The 15,188-nt window shown below is 42.5% G+C and overlaps 5 protein-coding genes across 6 annotated transcripts; 3 read left to right on the top strand and 2 right to left on the bottom strand.

Moving 5' to 3' along the window:
* Positions 1–4: 4 nt before the first annotated feature.
* On the bottom strand, positions 5–624 carry LOC122614595 (protein FAM76B). Of its 2 annotated transcripts, none has more exons than XM_043789201.1 (2): positions 500–624; positions 5–450 (listed from the first exon to the last, which is right to left on the bottom strand). In XM_043789201.1, the coding sequence occupies exon 2, from the start codon at positions 433–435 to the stop codon at positions 91–93; it is 345 nt and encodes a 114-aa protein (XP_043645136.1). In that variant the 5' UTR covers positions 436–450; positions 500–624; the 3' UTR covers positions 5–90. The 2 variants fall into 2 exon arrangements, with proteins under 2 accessions (XP_043645136.1, XP_043645135.1); XM_043789200.1 differs by having other exon boundaries at positions 5–437; positions 500–561.
* Positions 625–2,420: 1,796 nt separating this feature from the next.
* On the top strand, positions 2,421–5,509 carry LOC122612933. The gene is made up of 5 exons (XM_043786844.1): positions 2,421–3,142; positions 3,465–4,041; positions 4,104–4,174; positions 4,230–4,519; positions 4,581–5,509. The coding sequence occupies exons 1-5, from the start codon at positions 2,421–2,423 to the stop codon at positions 4,814–4,816; spliced, it is 1,896 nt and encodes a 631-aa protein (XP_043642779.1). The 3' UTR covers positions 4,817–5,509.
* A 494-nt stretch (positions 5,510–6,003) lies between these two features.
* Positions 6,004–7,297, top strand: LOC122614787 (putative gustatory receptor 58c). The gene is made up of 2 exons (XM_043789441.1): positions 6,004–7,065; positions 7,121–7,297. Exons 1-2 carry the CDS (start codon positions 6,004–6,006, stop codon positions 7,295–7,297), a joined length of 1,239 nt encoding a protein of 412 aa, XP_043645376.1.
* Positions 7,298–7,814: 517 nt separating this feature from the next.
* On the bottom strand, positions 7,815–9,092 carry LOC122614765 (putative gustatory receptor 58b). The gene is made up of 2 exons (XM_043789414.1): positions 8,079–9,092; positions 7,815–8,027 (listed from the first exon to the last, which is right to left on the bottom strand). The coding sequence occupies exons 1-2, from the start codon at positions 9,090–9,092 to the stop codon at positions 7,815–7,817; spliced, it is 1,227 nt and encodes a 408-aa protein (XP_043645349.1).
* Positions 9,093–9,285: 193 nt separating this feature from the next.
* Positions 9,286–10,537, top strand: LOC122614485 (putative gustatory receptor 58a). Its single transcript, XM_043789051.1, has 2 exons — positions 9,286–10,305; positions 10,358–10,537. The coding sequence occupies exons 1-2, from the start codon at positions 9,286–9,288 to the stop codon at positions 10,535–10,537; spliced, it is 1,200 nt and encodes a 399-aa protein (XP_043644986.1).
* The last annotated feature ends 4,651 nt before the right edge of the window (positions 10,538–15,188 follow it).

Here is a 15,188-nt window from a genome sequence, read left to right as displayed (position 1 = left end):
AAACTTGAAGGGGAACTGGATATATTTGTTTACTTATAGCCACCGCCAGGAGTTCAGTTTTACACTGATGAAAATAATGTGCATTTGGAATCAGTCACTGAATCCGTCGTCCACGATTCCAGCGGCGGCTCTGATCTCCTTCCAGCGTTCCGTGAACGTAGATCCTTCGCTATCCTGGCCAGCATCCGCCGCCATCTCGGGATTTTCCTCCAAGGAAGGGGGCTTGACTGCGGCGTGTCTGAGGATATAGAAATTGCATCGTTTGCAGTAAACATGCGACTTCTCGCGCGGCTCGAACTTCCTATCGCAGATGACACAGATCTTGGGTGGCAGACGACACTGCATGCAGCGGAGCTCCTTCTTCGAGAGATCGCTCCAAAGGCACCTTTGGAAGCACACGGTGCACATGTACAACCTATTGTCGGGTGTTTCCATGTCTGCAAATCAGAACTAGCTGGGAATCAGAACTAAAGTTAGGATCGATAGTACAAAAACAAACCTTCAAGATCTTAAGTAAATGCTTTAGATGAAATATTTGGTAGAAATCCAACTCAATGCTTACTAGATTGAAGGAATACACCTATTAGAAGTCAATGCTTACTACTCATGGCTTTTCTGATCGATCGGGCGAAGATATTGTATCTGTGTATCTGTCTAATCACGCCGACTGCGCCGTCATCTCTTTATTGGCCAAACAAGCAGAGTCGCGCCGGCCTAATCAAAAATAAAATACACTTTGTGCACAGTTGGCGGAAATCATGCCGAGCAACGCTTTTCCAACTCCCCAACTTTTCCACCTAGCCATCATTGAACCTTCATTGTCCATGTTTCGTCGCTGGCATTTCAATGAATTGTTCGCTTCTTATGGAAGATGGGCTTCGAATAGAAAGGGATGGGCGATGGGTGGGAAAGAGAGGGTGGCAGTCCGTCAGAAAGAGACGACAAATGGCGCTTCTTTTGTATTTTTGCCAACCTTGTCAGATTTTATTATTGGGGTCGTCGGCAGACATTGAAATAAACTTCCAGACTTGTTCACATGTTATGTGTGCTTAATATTTGCCGAATAATTTGTTGAAAGTTATTTCGCTTCAGCTATTGTTGACTTGCAAGTATGGTATGTACAGTCAAGTTTCGATAAGCGAACATTATTGTAACTCCATATAAATAAAATATCTCGTAGATGCACAACCAAACCAATTCCGAATATGAATTGTTTTATGTTGTAGAAAATATCTAATTTCGGATGCTTGACTGTACTTGGCTATTGGTACTATAGAACCCCCCAGAATCGCATTTATTGTGTTTGTCTTGACTTTTGCACAACTGAGTGAACTGTGGCTGTCAACAAATGCCAAGAACTCATGAATTTTTGCTGCTCCTTTGGCGAGTCCTTTTTCGTTTTTGCGACGTCATCAATAAATGAGTGAGAAACGGTCGAAAATCTGGGTCATCATCGGAGGAAGGAAGGAAGGATATATAGTTCGCTGTAAGCTTCGCCTGATCTGCTTCAGGAATCAAAGTTTTCAGCTGCCAACATCACAATGGGAAAATCTACATTTCAATGGCTTCATATTTTTATGCAAAACCGCACTCTCCCTTTCGCACACTCTGATGCCGTCTCCCTCCCGCAATCAAATCTCAAAGGAATTGTCAAAGAGTGTGGATTTTTTGCACCTTTGCTGCTGGAAATGGGAAAAAGGGGGCGTGGCAAGCCACAATCCACACGAGAGTTTCCCGCCACCGCGAGCTGCATTTTAAATAAATAAGCGGAAGGGATGCTCGTTGAGGTTAGGGTGAGGAAACTGGGAGCTACATACATACATACATATGTACATACATAGGTATTATCCAAGTTTGCACTTTGAAGTTTTTGGGGCTGAAAGGGTGGCACTTTTTACCGCATAAATTTGGGAATTATTAAAATTTATTGTTCGAAATTGCCATTGACATGCGTGTGAGGGCTTAATGCATAAGAAATTGATAAGATTAGACGCCCATTTGGGTAAATTCTAAAAAGTTCCATTGTTCATTAATCCTAGAAATGTATGCTTTTGTTGTGAATTCCACAGGGGAATTGATAATGTGCATATTAGATATATTATTTTTTAAGATATGCCCTGTTGAATATATACTTTGAACTTGAAATCATTGCATTGTATCCTTTACAAAGTACAATTCACGCATCTTAAATTTACTGAAACCTTCAAAAAGTACTCATTATTGCATATTCCATAGAGGTTTCGTAAAAACTAAACTGCAGGTCTCATATTTTAAAATTGATTTCGACTTTTTTTTTCAATATTTTGAAAAGTTGGATGCTGTCTCGGCTAGTCACAATGCCTGGAGTGTGTATCTGCTAATGAATCGATAGCAAGAAACAAGCTGCAATTATCGCCAAAAACATCGGTCGTCGATGACAAATGCATCGATGCCATTTTCACATCTCTAGCAACTGCGGATTTGTGGTGTGGAAATTTCCGCAAAACAAAAATAAAAATAGACCTCGCTGTGCCAACTTGCAAGCGATGCACAAAGGGGCGCCACCTTGGCGAGTGGGCGGTGCCAACGTGGCATCCGGAATGGTGGAGCAGCTTTCCAGGAATCCCGCAGTGGGAGCAGAGGAAGGGACTGCAACCAAACAACAACAACTGATAAGAAGTGAAAGGTGGGCCTGCAATCGCTGGACTGTTCTTCTGGGATTCATCTCGATCGCCCTGCCCACGAGCAATGCCACCCACATCAGCGGACAATTCCAGACGGGGGACTTCTTCCAGTTCCTGGCGAAATTCGGCTTCAACAAGGCGGATCTGACGCGGCGCAATGCCTACGGATATATCTATGGCAATGTCACGTCGTCGGATAAGTATGCGGTTCCCTTGACACTCGTCGTCCTGGACAGGAGCACCTTCCTCGAGTTCTACGGCAATCGCAGTCAAAGGAGTCGGGAAGCCGCCTGCAATGGGATGTTCTCTCGCCTCCAAAGGATCGCCTACGATTCCACGTGTAATCCTCGTGCCAAAAGGGACTTCCTGCGCCATGTTCCCTGTCCCGTCAATCAGCTCTGCAGCGATGAAGATGCACCCGGAAACGTAGTCCCGGGATCGCAGTTCACCTACGTTCTCAATCTGGAGGCGGAGCCACGGTGAGTTCTGGTTTTTCCCTGCAAATAAAATTCGGAAGATAAGAGTTGGATTGCAAAATTCCCATCTTCGGAGAATGCCTATCTGTGTATATACATATGATCTCTTAGTATGAAGCTTGCTCCATACTGATATCATGAAACCCTGTATCTTTGTTTATTTGTTCCGGTATTCCCCTTTTGTAAACGAAAAACTGAGATAACTTTTCCGTTGCTCATTGTCTGGGACATGACTTTGAATAATTGTATATTTCCAGAGAATGAACTGATTTACTAGTTTCGATTTTGCTTTATTTTTAAACTGATGCATGTATTTTGTTGACAGATTTTGGTACCTCTCCCTGGTGGCCTGTTATCAAAACAAAAGCACCTGCCAGTGGCACGCGCACGAGACTTTGCCAAGGCTCAGTAAATTGGGCAGCAACCTCCTCAACACACTGCACTACGACATCCATCTGGTCAACCTGCATCCGAACAACTCGGCCGCACATCCACTCACCTACCAGTACTCGTACGATCAGCAGAATCTGCTGGAGATGTACCTGGTTTTCCTGCTCGTCTACATAGTTCTGCTGCCCATGCAAATTTATGCGGTGCGGCGGCAGAAGCATCCAGTGACCAAGTTGTTTACCCTGAGTCTTCTCAGCGAGTTCGTTAGTCTGGCTCTGATCACCGCCCACCTCATTCACTATGCGGCCAACGGAGTGGGCGAGCCAAGACTGCAGGCAGCTGGAGATGTCCTGGACATCCTGAGCCGCACCACATTTATGTTGATTCTGCTGCTGCTGGCCAAGGGATGGGCAGTTACCAGGCAGCAGATCAGCAGAACGGGATGGATAATCCTCATGTCCATCTGGGTGCCATACTGCGCGTTCCACGTGTTCCTTTACATCTGGGATAGGGTAAGTTGTAAAAGATAATTAAATATAGATTTTCCAACATTAAAAACCAAAAATGTTTGCAGACGGAAGTCGATGTGGTTTCCGACATCGATGAATACCAGACGTGGCCCGGCTGGATAGTTTTAATACTACGGTAGGTCTTTAAAGTGTTTCTATGTAAAAGTGTTCTTACCTTATTGTAATTACAGCACTTCCTTTATGATGTGGTTCCTGTACGAGTTGCGCAACACGATGAAGTACGAGCACTCCACAAAAAAACTGGACTTTCTACTGCACCTGGGCGCTTCCAGTTTGGTGTGGTTCATATACCTGCCCATCGTGGCAATTGTGGCGCTGCAAGTCAGCCCCATGTGGCGCTACAAGCTGCTGCAAGGCATCACCAACTCGGCGGACTGCATGGCCTATTGTGTGATGACGGGTCTGTTGTGGCCGCATCGAGCTGGTCAATATCTGCTCTTAGCGGGCACCAAATATGCAGGTGAGTGCGATTTTTATTTTACCGAACTCCAAAAAATTTAATAAGGTTATTTCTTTTAAAGGCATGGATGAGTTGGACGAGTTCAACGAAGCGCCGCACATTGTCAGAGAGCGTGAGAGGCGTCGAAACTCGCCGCCCGATGATGTTGTCATTGGGACGGGGAGTCGGGGGATGGTGCTTTCCACAAGCATTCCACATTCGCTGAACGGCGATGCCTGCAACGATCTTTTGGAGGCTGAAGACCTCGACGCGGAGCTGCTCACCGATCTTAACAAAAACAGCCATATTGTGGCGTAGATGCAACGGGTTAATTACTAGGTGTAGATGTCAATTGTGCTAAATGAAACACGGAATGTTATTCATCCTAACCATTAACCATACATATAGCTAGATTTTGGTGGGTTGATATTTCCAAGCTTTTCAATAGTACTACTTTCTGGTTACAAAAACTACTATTTTCGTATGAACAATAATGATCTGTTTATTTAACTGAAGTATTTTTTGCGCAGCTATTGTGTAAGACAGTAAGTTACTTAACAAATATTAGTTATTCCAATTAGTATTTTTCAGAGTTAGCATTTAAATGACGTTTGACTTGACTCGATTTATTTTTCTTATTTAAATCGACCCACCATTATCTGGACACAAACTTATCTGAGTGTATATTCCATATAGTGCGTAACCACTTACAACGAAGTCAGAGCGAGTGCAAAAATGCACCAGAGATTGTTGTGTGATTTTATGTAATATGCTTGAATTTATAATTAGTTTCTAGTTAACGCATAGGAGAACGATTCGATACAATACGCTTCAGCATCATCATTTCGTTGCGGTAGTTTATGCATAAGCTTACATTTAAACAAACTACCGACTACCTACTAAGATAAGAAACCAAGCGGTATTTTGATAAGAACAAACCAAACACACGAGCTAAAACCACTTGAAATTGCAAAACGAAAATAGCTGAATAAATGAATAATTTTTAGATAATTCTTCTTTATTTGCTTTTGCTGTTGATAAGAATAGCAATGGACAAATTATTTTGTGTCGTTTGAACCTTAAATACTCTATAAAAAGGAATGAACCCTGCGTGATTTATTTTCAAATTTAAGTTGATTGTTTTGTTAAGATATTATTTTTAATTTTCAAAACGAAAATATATTAACTTGTATGTATCAATAGTTGTGCTATTCGATTTTTATTTTGTATTTAGTTTTGAAATTTTATTTATACCCGTTGCTCGTAGAGTAGAAGGGTATACAGATTCGTTGAAATGAATGTAACAGGCAGAAGGAATCCTTTCCGACCATATAAAGTATATATATATTTATAGATAAACACCCTTGATATACATAAGTGAGTTCCCCTGTTGCATTTGTTGCGTGTCCCTTAGAAAGTCCCTGGAGTCCTTTTAGTTTGCTTTTGAATCGACTATTATGGTGGATCCATTTCTAAGTTTAGTTTCGCTTTCAACGTGCAACAAAATGAATCATTACTTTCTCCTACGTATTTACTTTCAAGTGAGCCGCTTGATAGGACTGTGCAATCTGCACTACGATTCCGCGAATCATCGTTTTATCCTCAATCATGTGCCCACGGTGACTTACTGTGCCATCCTGGATGTGGGCTATCTTTTGATCCTTCCATTCGCCCTGTTCCTGCTAACAGGCAACATCTACGATTGTCCAGACCAGGGCATGTTTGCCGTGGTCTACAACGTGGTGGCTCTGACCAAACTCCTGACCATGCTCTTCCTAATGAGCAGTGTGTGGATACAGAGATGTCGATTGCAGAAGTTGGGCAATGAATTGATGAAACTGCTGCACAAATTTCGATTTGATCTGGGAAACGATTGCAGGAATAGATGCCTGTGCAAGGCATTGCTGACCAGCTCTCGATTCCTGCTCCTTACCCAGCAGCTCGTGACCCGGGACTCCGTGGTTAATTGTAAGGGTAACTCCAGATTGAGGAGAGCCATGCTTCCGTACCAAATGGCTGCCATAGTGTACGCCCTAATCATGATTCTATTGATGAGCTATGTGGATTTGACGGTCTATATGATCGAAGTAGCCGGCAATTGGCTGCTGGTTAATATGTCCCAGAGGGTCCTGGAAATGGTCCAGGATCTAGAGGCCTTGCCCACACGGAATGGCATTCCGCGGGAGATGGGACTGATGCAGATCCTGGCCGCCTGGCGAAAACATTGGAGGCGCTGTCACCGTTTGGATGAGCTACTCAAGCAGATCGTGGACATCTTCCAGTGGCAGTTGCTCTTCAATCTGCTTACCACTTATATATTCAACATTGCTGTTTTGTTTCGATTGTGGATTTACCTGGAGTTTGACCAAACCTTTCACATATGGAAGGGTATATTGTATGCGGTGCTTTTCCTAACCCATCACGTCGAAGTCATAATGCAATTTTCCATTTTTGAGATTAACCGCAGTAAGTGGTTGGGTCTCCTGGAAAGTATTGCGAATCTGTGGGACATTAATTTTTCCGGAAGTCAATGTAACAAAAGCAGAGGAAAGATTCTGTCTAGAAAGGTAATTATTTTTATTGTACAGGAAGTGCAATCTTATTAACTACCCTTTACTTCAGTTAGAAGTTTCCCTGTTTTACTTGAATCGGAAACTTCAACTGAATCCAAAACGCGTAAGACGTCTGCACATAGTTGGATTTTTCGACCTGAGTAATTCATCTGTCCACAACATGACCCGAAGTATAATAACCAATGTGTTGGTTCTCTGCCAGATTGCCTATAAAATATATGGCTGAAAAATGGTTTGCTTATGTAGAAACGTCTCTACAGTAATCTACGTGAATTGCAATCTTAATTTTACAAAAATGTTATGTGTTTCAAAGTTCTGCGTAGATTTCCTAAGTTTCATTTTAACATTAAGGAAAACTATATATGTAAGCTTTATAGAAAACGAAGCACACATTTATTGAAAACATAAATACATTTATGGAAAATTATGCACAGCTTTATGTATTCATTTATATCTGGCCCTTAAACATTACATTTTTGTAGACTTATTTATCCGCCATAAAAGAAAACTCATAACGAAAAAAGCTTTAAATTCGAATTTCATTTCCTATAAGATTCCTATAACGGCGAGTCCTGTAAGCTTTCAGAGAGCTTTTGAATGTCATGTAAAGTCCTGAAAGCTTGATGGGTTTACATTTACGTATCAAACCGTGGTAACAAACCATGAATAGTATAAATTCAGTTCGACAGCAAAAGTAACAATAAAACAGTTTACGGTTTAACAAAATATTCATAAGTTTTTCTCTACATTTCTGTTTTGTTCTTGAACAAATGGTTAAAGTATTGGTGGTCATTGTTTGGTTGTCTTTGGCGTCTTAAATCGAACTGCATGAGGATCATGACGTTGCTCAGAATGGAGCTAATATAACTAAGGCAAGCGGGTTTGTCCAGCTCCACGATTCCGCATATTTTGTAGAACAAGCGGTTCCGCCTCAGCTGCATGGTAAAAACATCCAACTAAATGGGAAATTGTTTATTATTAAATGTCGTTTAAGGCCAAAGACTCACCTCCTTTTGCATCTTTGAGCCCACTTTGGGTAGATCGCTAAATTGCCTCAGTTGCTGGCCAGCATTATTGCAGGAGGTTACCACATTATCCAGCATTTCCATTAGCATCAGAAGTCCCCAGAAGTTGAACACGATCAATCCGTTGCCAAACAAGATGCCCCAACCATCCGACTTGATGGTGCTGTTGCTGTACTGGACGGCATGATAAAGGATGTTAATAGCGGTCATAAACATGTTGATAAACATCGTGGCGCTAGTGATGTCATACAGGCCAAAGATCCTTCTGGCTAATCGAAGGGTTTGCAGGTGCATAGAGGCTACGGAGCGCAAGGATTTCCACTTCTTTTGGGCTTTTCTTCTATGAAGGTTGTTTATGGCCAGATGGATTACAAAAAACTGATGCTGCAGTAGAACAAGTATGCCGTAGAAAGCCATTTTCACGGACAACAAGTGCAGAAAGTGCGTGAGTCGCGCACTGAGAGCCAGTAAACTCTGTTTGTTGATCACACTGAGCAACTGATACTGCAGCACCGTGGAGCACAGAAAAGCGCCGTAGAGCAATGCTATTTTCCGGACCATCATCCTTGCCAGGGACGCTTGCAGGTCGAGCAGCTCTTTCCGGTCCACTAAGGCCTTCATTATGTGTCCGAACCTCTTCCAATAAGTCAGCGAGTTCTTATAGAGTTTAATGATTTGGTGGCGCTTCAGCCACAGGGTTCCATAGCAGCCGACGATGGCTAAGACTCGAAGAAGGAGCATCACAAAGAAGTTCCACTGCAGGACTATGTTGCACTTCATGTAGCCATCTGCCACGATCCGGGGCACCACGTAGTACAAGTTGAGAAACAGGAATATGCCTACAAAAAAGCTGTAGATAGCGTAAGTTCGCGATAGCTTCTCCAAGCGTATGCATTTCCTGTGGGAGCGTATCCTTAAGGTAGTGCTCACTAGGGCGAAGACAACGGAATGGTAGTAGACCACGTTCAACACGCGACCCAGTTTCGCATGCAACATGTTGCAATCAAGGCAGCCAGGTGACTGACCACAACCTAAGCGCGGCAATCAACTAATTAGGATAAAGTTTATTGGGGCTGCGATGGAATGCCGATGAGCAGACAGGTTTTTCGATTTCGGCCAGGATAGCGGAGCTTCCATCGATTTCATAGAACAGTTGACATTCGTCCTTTGCCCAAAGCAGTTGTTCGTAATGCTGTGGAAGCTCATGTACATATATGGACTTGGCTGTGGTCTGATGCCTGCTCCTCTGAAGAAGGGACAGTTTCTTCTGGGATACAGGCAGAGATGGTACCTCATCTATACGGCCTGTCTGCACGGAGTTCTGCTGATGGTCCTGCCCTTCACCTTTCCCCACTACATGTACGATGACAGCTACATGAGCAGCAATTCAGTGCTCCAATGGGCCTTTAATCTAACCAACATCACCCGAATCATTGCTATGTTTTCGGGTGTTTTCCTGATGTGGTTTAATAGAAAAAGGCTTCTGAAGTTGGGTGAAAATCTAATAAGTCACTTTCTTAAGTGCGAAAAACTAGAGGATCGTTCTAGAAAGTATTCCATATTATGGAAGAGAGTTAGAAATGTGCTTTTCCAGATGCTATTCGTCGCAAACCTCAGCATTCTGATGGGAACTTTAATTTTGTTAAGAATTGATTCGATACAAACATTTAGTAAAACTGCCATGATTGTTGCCCATATGATACAGTTCATATATGTGGTCCTTATGATGACTGGAATATGTGTGATTCTGCTAATTCTCCACTGGCAGAATGAGAGGCTTCATATAGCACTCAAGGATCTGTGCTCCTTGCTTAATTATGAAGAACGCAACTCCTTAGTTTTATCAGCAGAAAACGCCAATATATCCCTTCGAATCCTGGCTAATCTCTTTCAACTTTTTGCGGAGAATCAGCGACTAACCCGTGAAGTTCTTCGAACCTTTGACTTGCCCATCGCGCTTCTTTTCCTGAAAATGTTTGTTACGAATGTAAATCTGGTATATCATGGAGTGCAATTTGGCAACGATTCCATAGAAACCTCATGGTACACAAAAATCCTGGGACAGTGGGTGGTGATTTCCCATTATTGGAGTGCTGTTTTGCTCATGAATGTTGTGGACGACGTCACCCGGAGGAGTGACCTCAAAATAGGATACCTCCTGCGGGAATTCAGTCATCTGGAACTGGTCAAAAGGAAATTTCACTTAAAGGTAACATATTTCTAGTCAAATATTTTTGAAAATTTATATGTAACATTTTTAGCTGGAACAGTTTTCGGATCACCTTCGTTGTCATTCTGCAACTTACAAGGTCTGTGGACTATTCGTTTTCAATAAGCAAACTAGTTTGGTTTATTTTTTTTATGTCCTGGTTCAAGTTCTGGTGCTTGTACAATTTGATTTGAAGAACAAAGTTGATGAAAGAAATAAAAAGTGGCATTAAAGCTGAAAAAATACGAAACAGTCTATTCAACTATTACGTTCTTCAAAATTAAAATAAAAACCCAATCTTTAAAATTGATGCAAATATTAGAAAAGGGAAATCTATCACTTTTTCAATCGTTCCTAAACGAACAACAACTGTGCTGCGGAGTGATCCTGCAAACTCACCTCACGCCATGTAGTGTGGTGAAATTCGATCGCTTTACATTAACAGAAATGTGCGCAGTAAACTTTAACTATCAATCTAAAGAACATAAATATAATTCCTTAAGTGTTTGTATGTATGTATGTTCATCACCTCTTCAACAGTTATTAATTATTAAAATTCATTTATCAATCAATTAGCAACAAAAACAAATTCATTTTGGATGAAGCGGACAGAAGCGAAAGGTTTCTTAGGAAATTACTTTTGTATGTAAGTATGTACTTATCCTTGTATATATGTATGTACATTTCTATGAATTGTGTCTCATTGACTTTGTATACGAAATCAAAGACAACGTAAGTAGACTTTTCTCCGTCACTGTATGTAAGAATATACATATGTATGTACATATGTACATATGTGAATGACTTAATGCCTTCTTATTGTCAAAAATCATAATATGTTTTGGCGCCCAGAAGCAGGATCAAATTAGGCAACAGATAATTTCAATAAATGTACATATGTATGTGCATACATCAAGTGGCAACATATGTGCACACTAAGAGAAAATAGCAATATAATATTTGTAGAGAATATGTTAATCATCTAAATGCTTTTCAGCTTGGATACTCTTTCGTGCAAAATGCGTATAGTTTTCAAGAATTATTCGTGCTGGAGTTGATCTAACAAACTAGTCATAGAGAATTGAAACGTTGGTTTTCTCAGTGCATTAAGCCGCATGTAGCGAAACCTCTTTGTCGGCTAACAAATCAAATTTAATCAAGCTCGCAGGAAGTCAGGGCCCCGGGCTGGATTTGGTCATTAAGTCTGGCCTGCGGGGCACAATGCTAACGACAATACTATCCGATTGTTCCTTTCCTTTCGCCCCGTGTGGTTCGATATTCCTCTACGGCTTTTTGTATTAATTCCAATTATACGCACGACTGGGGAATTTCCATTTGGGTTGAAAGGATTTCGGGTCATTATGAGCTCCCACTTCATCATTCCTCTGCCATTCCTTTATCCTTCATCCTCTATTCTCCCTCCGCCATCCGCCATCCTCCATCCTTCGATTGCATTGTTTTTGGCTGCTAACTAGTTGTAGATGGGGCGGCAAGGGGTTAATTGGCCAAGGTCTGTGTATCGATTGCAAACTGTGCCTTTCGGACTGCGACTGTGACATGGCCGAACCCACAAATCGAGAGCAAACACGATTATCCTCTGATAACTAATTAGCAAACTGGAAAAGTTTATTTGGCAAACCATTCAGATTTCCTCCTCTGTTGGGTAAACAGAAAATTATGGAAACAAGTCGAGGAAAAGAATTACATTGTCAGTGAAGAAGTATTCCCTTAAGTACTTCCATTAACTCTAATATAACTACGTCTGTTTGGTTGGGGTAAATCAAAAATGTCCTTTTCACAAAGATATTACCATAAACTGCAGTTGGAAAACTCGATCGATACCAGATGGTTACTCTGCTTCAATTTAGTCGTGGTCAAATCCAACTGAAATGGGCCAGTCCAGTAAATTTCCTCACAGTCCAGTGGGTCAAATGAAAATTTGAATATTTCGTGCATCCCTGCCCTTAAAATGCAATTAATTTGTTATAAAGTTTTGGCAATAGTTTCGGACTAAGCTTCGTTCAGCATACAGCCCACTGAATGGACATGGACAAGTTTTCCGAGGAGTTTGCGGGGGATTTGGAGGTCGGAAAAACAGTTATCAACACCCGGAAAAGCGGGTGTGGGCGCATCCAGAAAGGGGGAACCACACAAATGTGGGTCAAGTTATTTTCAACACTTAAAATAAACTCTGCTGCCTCGGCTCGGCTCCTTGCTCTTTGCCAGAATCCTGGCCAGCATTTCTTTAGCCGCCCATTTTCTGGGTCAGTCGCAAAGCACAGTCCCGCTTTTCCGACCACTTTTCCAACCGAAACCCTCTTTGTCATCGCCGTCGCCTCTGCGCATAAATATAAATTGTATTGTTTCAAAAAAGTTTCCCCACTGAGTTTCTGCGGCCAGCGGAAAAAGTAGTTAAAGTTTTGTTTTCGCCGCTAGTTTATTGCGTGATTTCCTTCGCAATGACAGGCGGTGGGTGGTTGGTCGTTTGGGTGGTTGTGGGTGGTTTTGGGTGGTTTGGGTGGTGTGTGGTGTGGTCCGAGTGCCGAATGATAACTGCGAGGCAAAGGTGGCTAGCAAACAGTTTGCCACATTATTCACAGTTTCTGTCAGTGCATTTGTGCGGCTTTTAACAACTTGCGACTTTCTTTTGGGAATTACAAAATTAAGTGAAAGCTGAAAATTTGTGCAAGTTAAGAATCGCTCATTACACAAGCGGATTTCTTAAAATAAATACATAGCCTTTAACTATCTTGAATTGCTTATACTTAGTTTTTAGTACTTTTCTTAGTAAGGGAATCACACTCTAGTATATCAAGACCCCTTTCGCGTTTCAATTTCCCTTTACCCCACTTCATTTATTTATTAGATCTTAAATGAAAACACAGAAATTGGAAAGTACTAAACTTTTTCATCCATTTTTTGGCCCACACACCAACCGTTAGCAGCTGGTTGCAATTGCACCGATTTAGGTGATAGCACCACCTTCGAGGGCACTTCAAGTTTAGGGATACTTGAGGCTAGTTTACAATTCCGCCAATGCAAGTAACCGTTATGCACGTACCGCCACGTGACCAGAAGTCAAAGAGGCGGTGCGGGTTAGGGGGCGTGGCCGTGTCCACAGATCGGCGGGCGCTCTTTCCATTCGAGTCGTTTTGGCCTGTGGCAATTCTAATTGCATTTTTACTTAGTGCGGAGTCGAAAAGTTTCTTCTTCTAGCGGCGGCGGGCGGAAAAGGGCGAGGGACGAGGGGCATGGAGGGGCAACTGGCGTGCGTAAAGTTTAATTAAACGTGTTTGATTTATGACTTGTTGGGCATTCGGCTTCTGCCAGCAGCTGCAACCGCAATTCCAATTCCAAAATCCTAATGCGTTTATTTTGGGTCCGTGTGCAGGAGGGGCGAAAGTTCGCCGCTTTTCCTCACAGCTTCGCACTTTCCACGCTTTCCCCGGCTGGACATAAAAGCCAAGCACCTTTATGGCAGCTGCAGCTGTGTGCGGGCGTTTGGAGTGCCGTGTGCCATATGATTTCCGTTTCCGCTTCCGTTTCAACACACAATTTCTAGCACCTTGCGAACGCCGCATGTTTGGCCGTCGTGTTCCATTAAGCGTTTATTGTTTTCGTGGCCATTAAAGTTGCATTTTCCGACCAAACGCAAACTTGCCCCAACAACTTTTCCTCAACAAGTTCATCATCAAAGTTGGAGCACAAACAGCAGCAGCAGCAGGTGCGAGCAAAGCAATCTAAGCCAATCTAGGCGCAAATCCCAGGGCTTAGGATTTGGGCCGCAAATCAGGTCAGGCCACAAGCACAAGCACAAATCTCTTGCTCAATCCACGCTGAAAAATATTCCACGATAATCAACTTTGATACACGTTCGCAGGAGAGCCTTCGACCTTGCCTTGTAGGCTTTTCCGCCCTGCCATGCATTAAAATGCCGAAAATGATTGGGAAAATCGCAAAAGAAATCCGGAAAAGGCTCTGGCTCTGGCGCCCAATTCGCCCGCCGTCTAACATGGAGGCCAAGGCCTTCTGTCCCTTATCCATATTTTTTATGGCCAAGGCAGGGAAATGGAAAAAGTTTATGTTAAAGCCACTCTCGCCCCCGTCGATGAACTGTGCGGATAATCGCAAGGCCTTTTCTTGGCCATTTCCACTGGCTTAGCTCGGCCTGTTTGCTGCGGTTCCCATTGTGGGTGGTATTTCGCATGGCCAGGATGTTGGCCAAGTTAATGGAGCTGTGTGAGAGGTGAATGAAATGGCCACCACGCGATTGGGAGCAAACATTAAAGTTGAACTTTGAATAAACTGAAATATTACTTTAATTTTTCAGTCTCATAATTTCATAGGACACATGCAGCAAAATGCATTCGGTGCACAAAAACATCTCTGTCTAACTGAACAGCACTTGTGTGCGGAGACAACTATTCCAATTGCCCTTGTCACAACACACTAATTGTTCCTGTCAATGACAAATGCGCAAAACAGCAAGAACGAAAAAATTAAATACAGGAAACCAAGCCACATGGACAGCCAAACTGGCCAAACAGAACTAAGAGTTTTCAGTCGAGTTAACCGATAATCCACTTCAAAATCATTTTCATAAATGCTGAAATATGGCGACACGAACGGGAAAAAATGCAATATATTTCATTAATGGAAACGTTTCGTTTTTTGCGCAAATGAAATTTTACATTTAACATGACCAATTAATGTGCGGCAAAGCCGCAAATAAAACCGCTTAATTACGTGACTCGGCCAAAAGGCAGGCGGCGAGCCAGCCAGCAACAAAGGCAGGCAAAGCGGCTGAAACGCAGAAATTTGCATGACACGCACCGAAATGAAATAATAATATGGTTAATAAAGCCAGCCGCATCTGATTCATA

Source organism: Drosophila teissieri, chromosome 2R (assembly GCF_016746235.2).
Source record: "Drosophila teissieri strain GT53w chromosome 2R, Prin_Dtei_1.1, whole genome shotgun sequence".
Taxonomy (NCBI): Eukaryota; Metazoa; Arthropoda; class Insecta; order Diptera; family Drosophilidae; genus Drosophila; species Drosophila teissieri.
The sequence above is the reverse complement of the archived record's forward strand: the minus strand, read 5'-3'. Positions and strand labels throughout refer to the sequence as shown.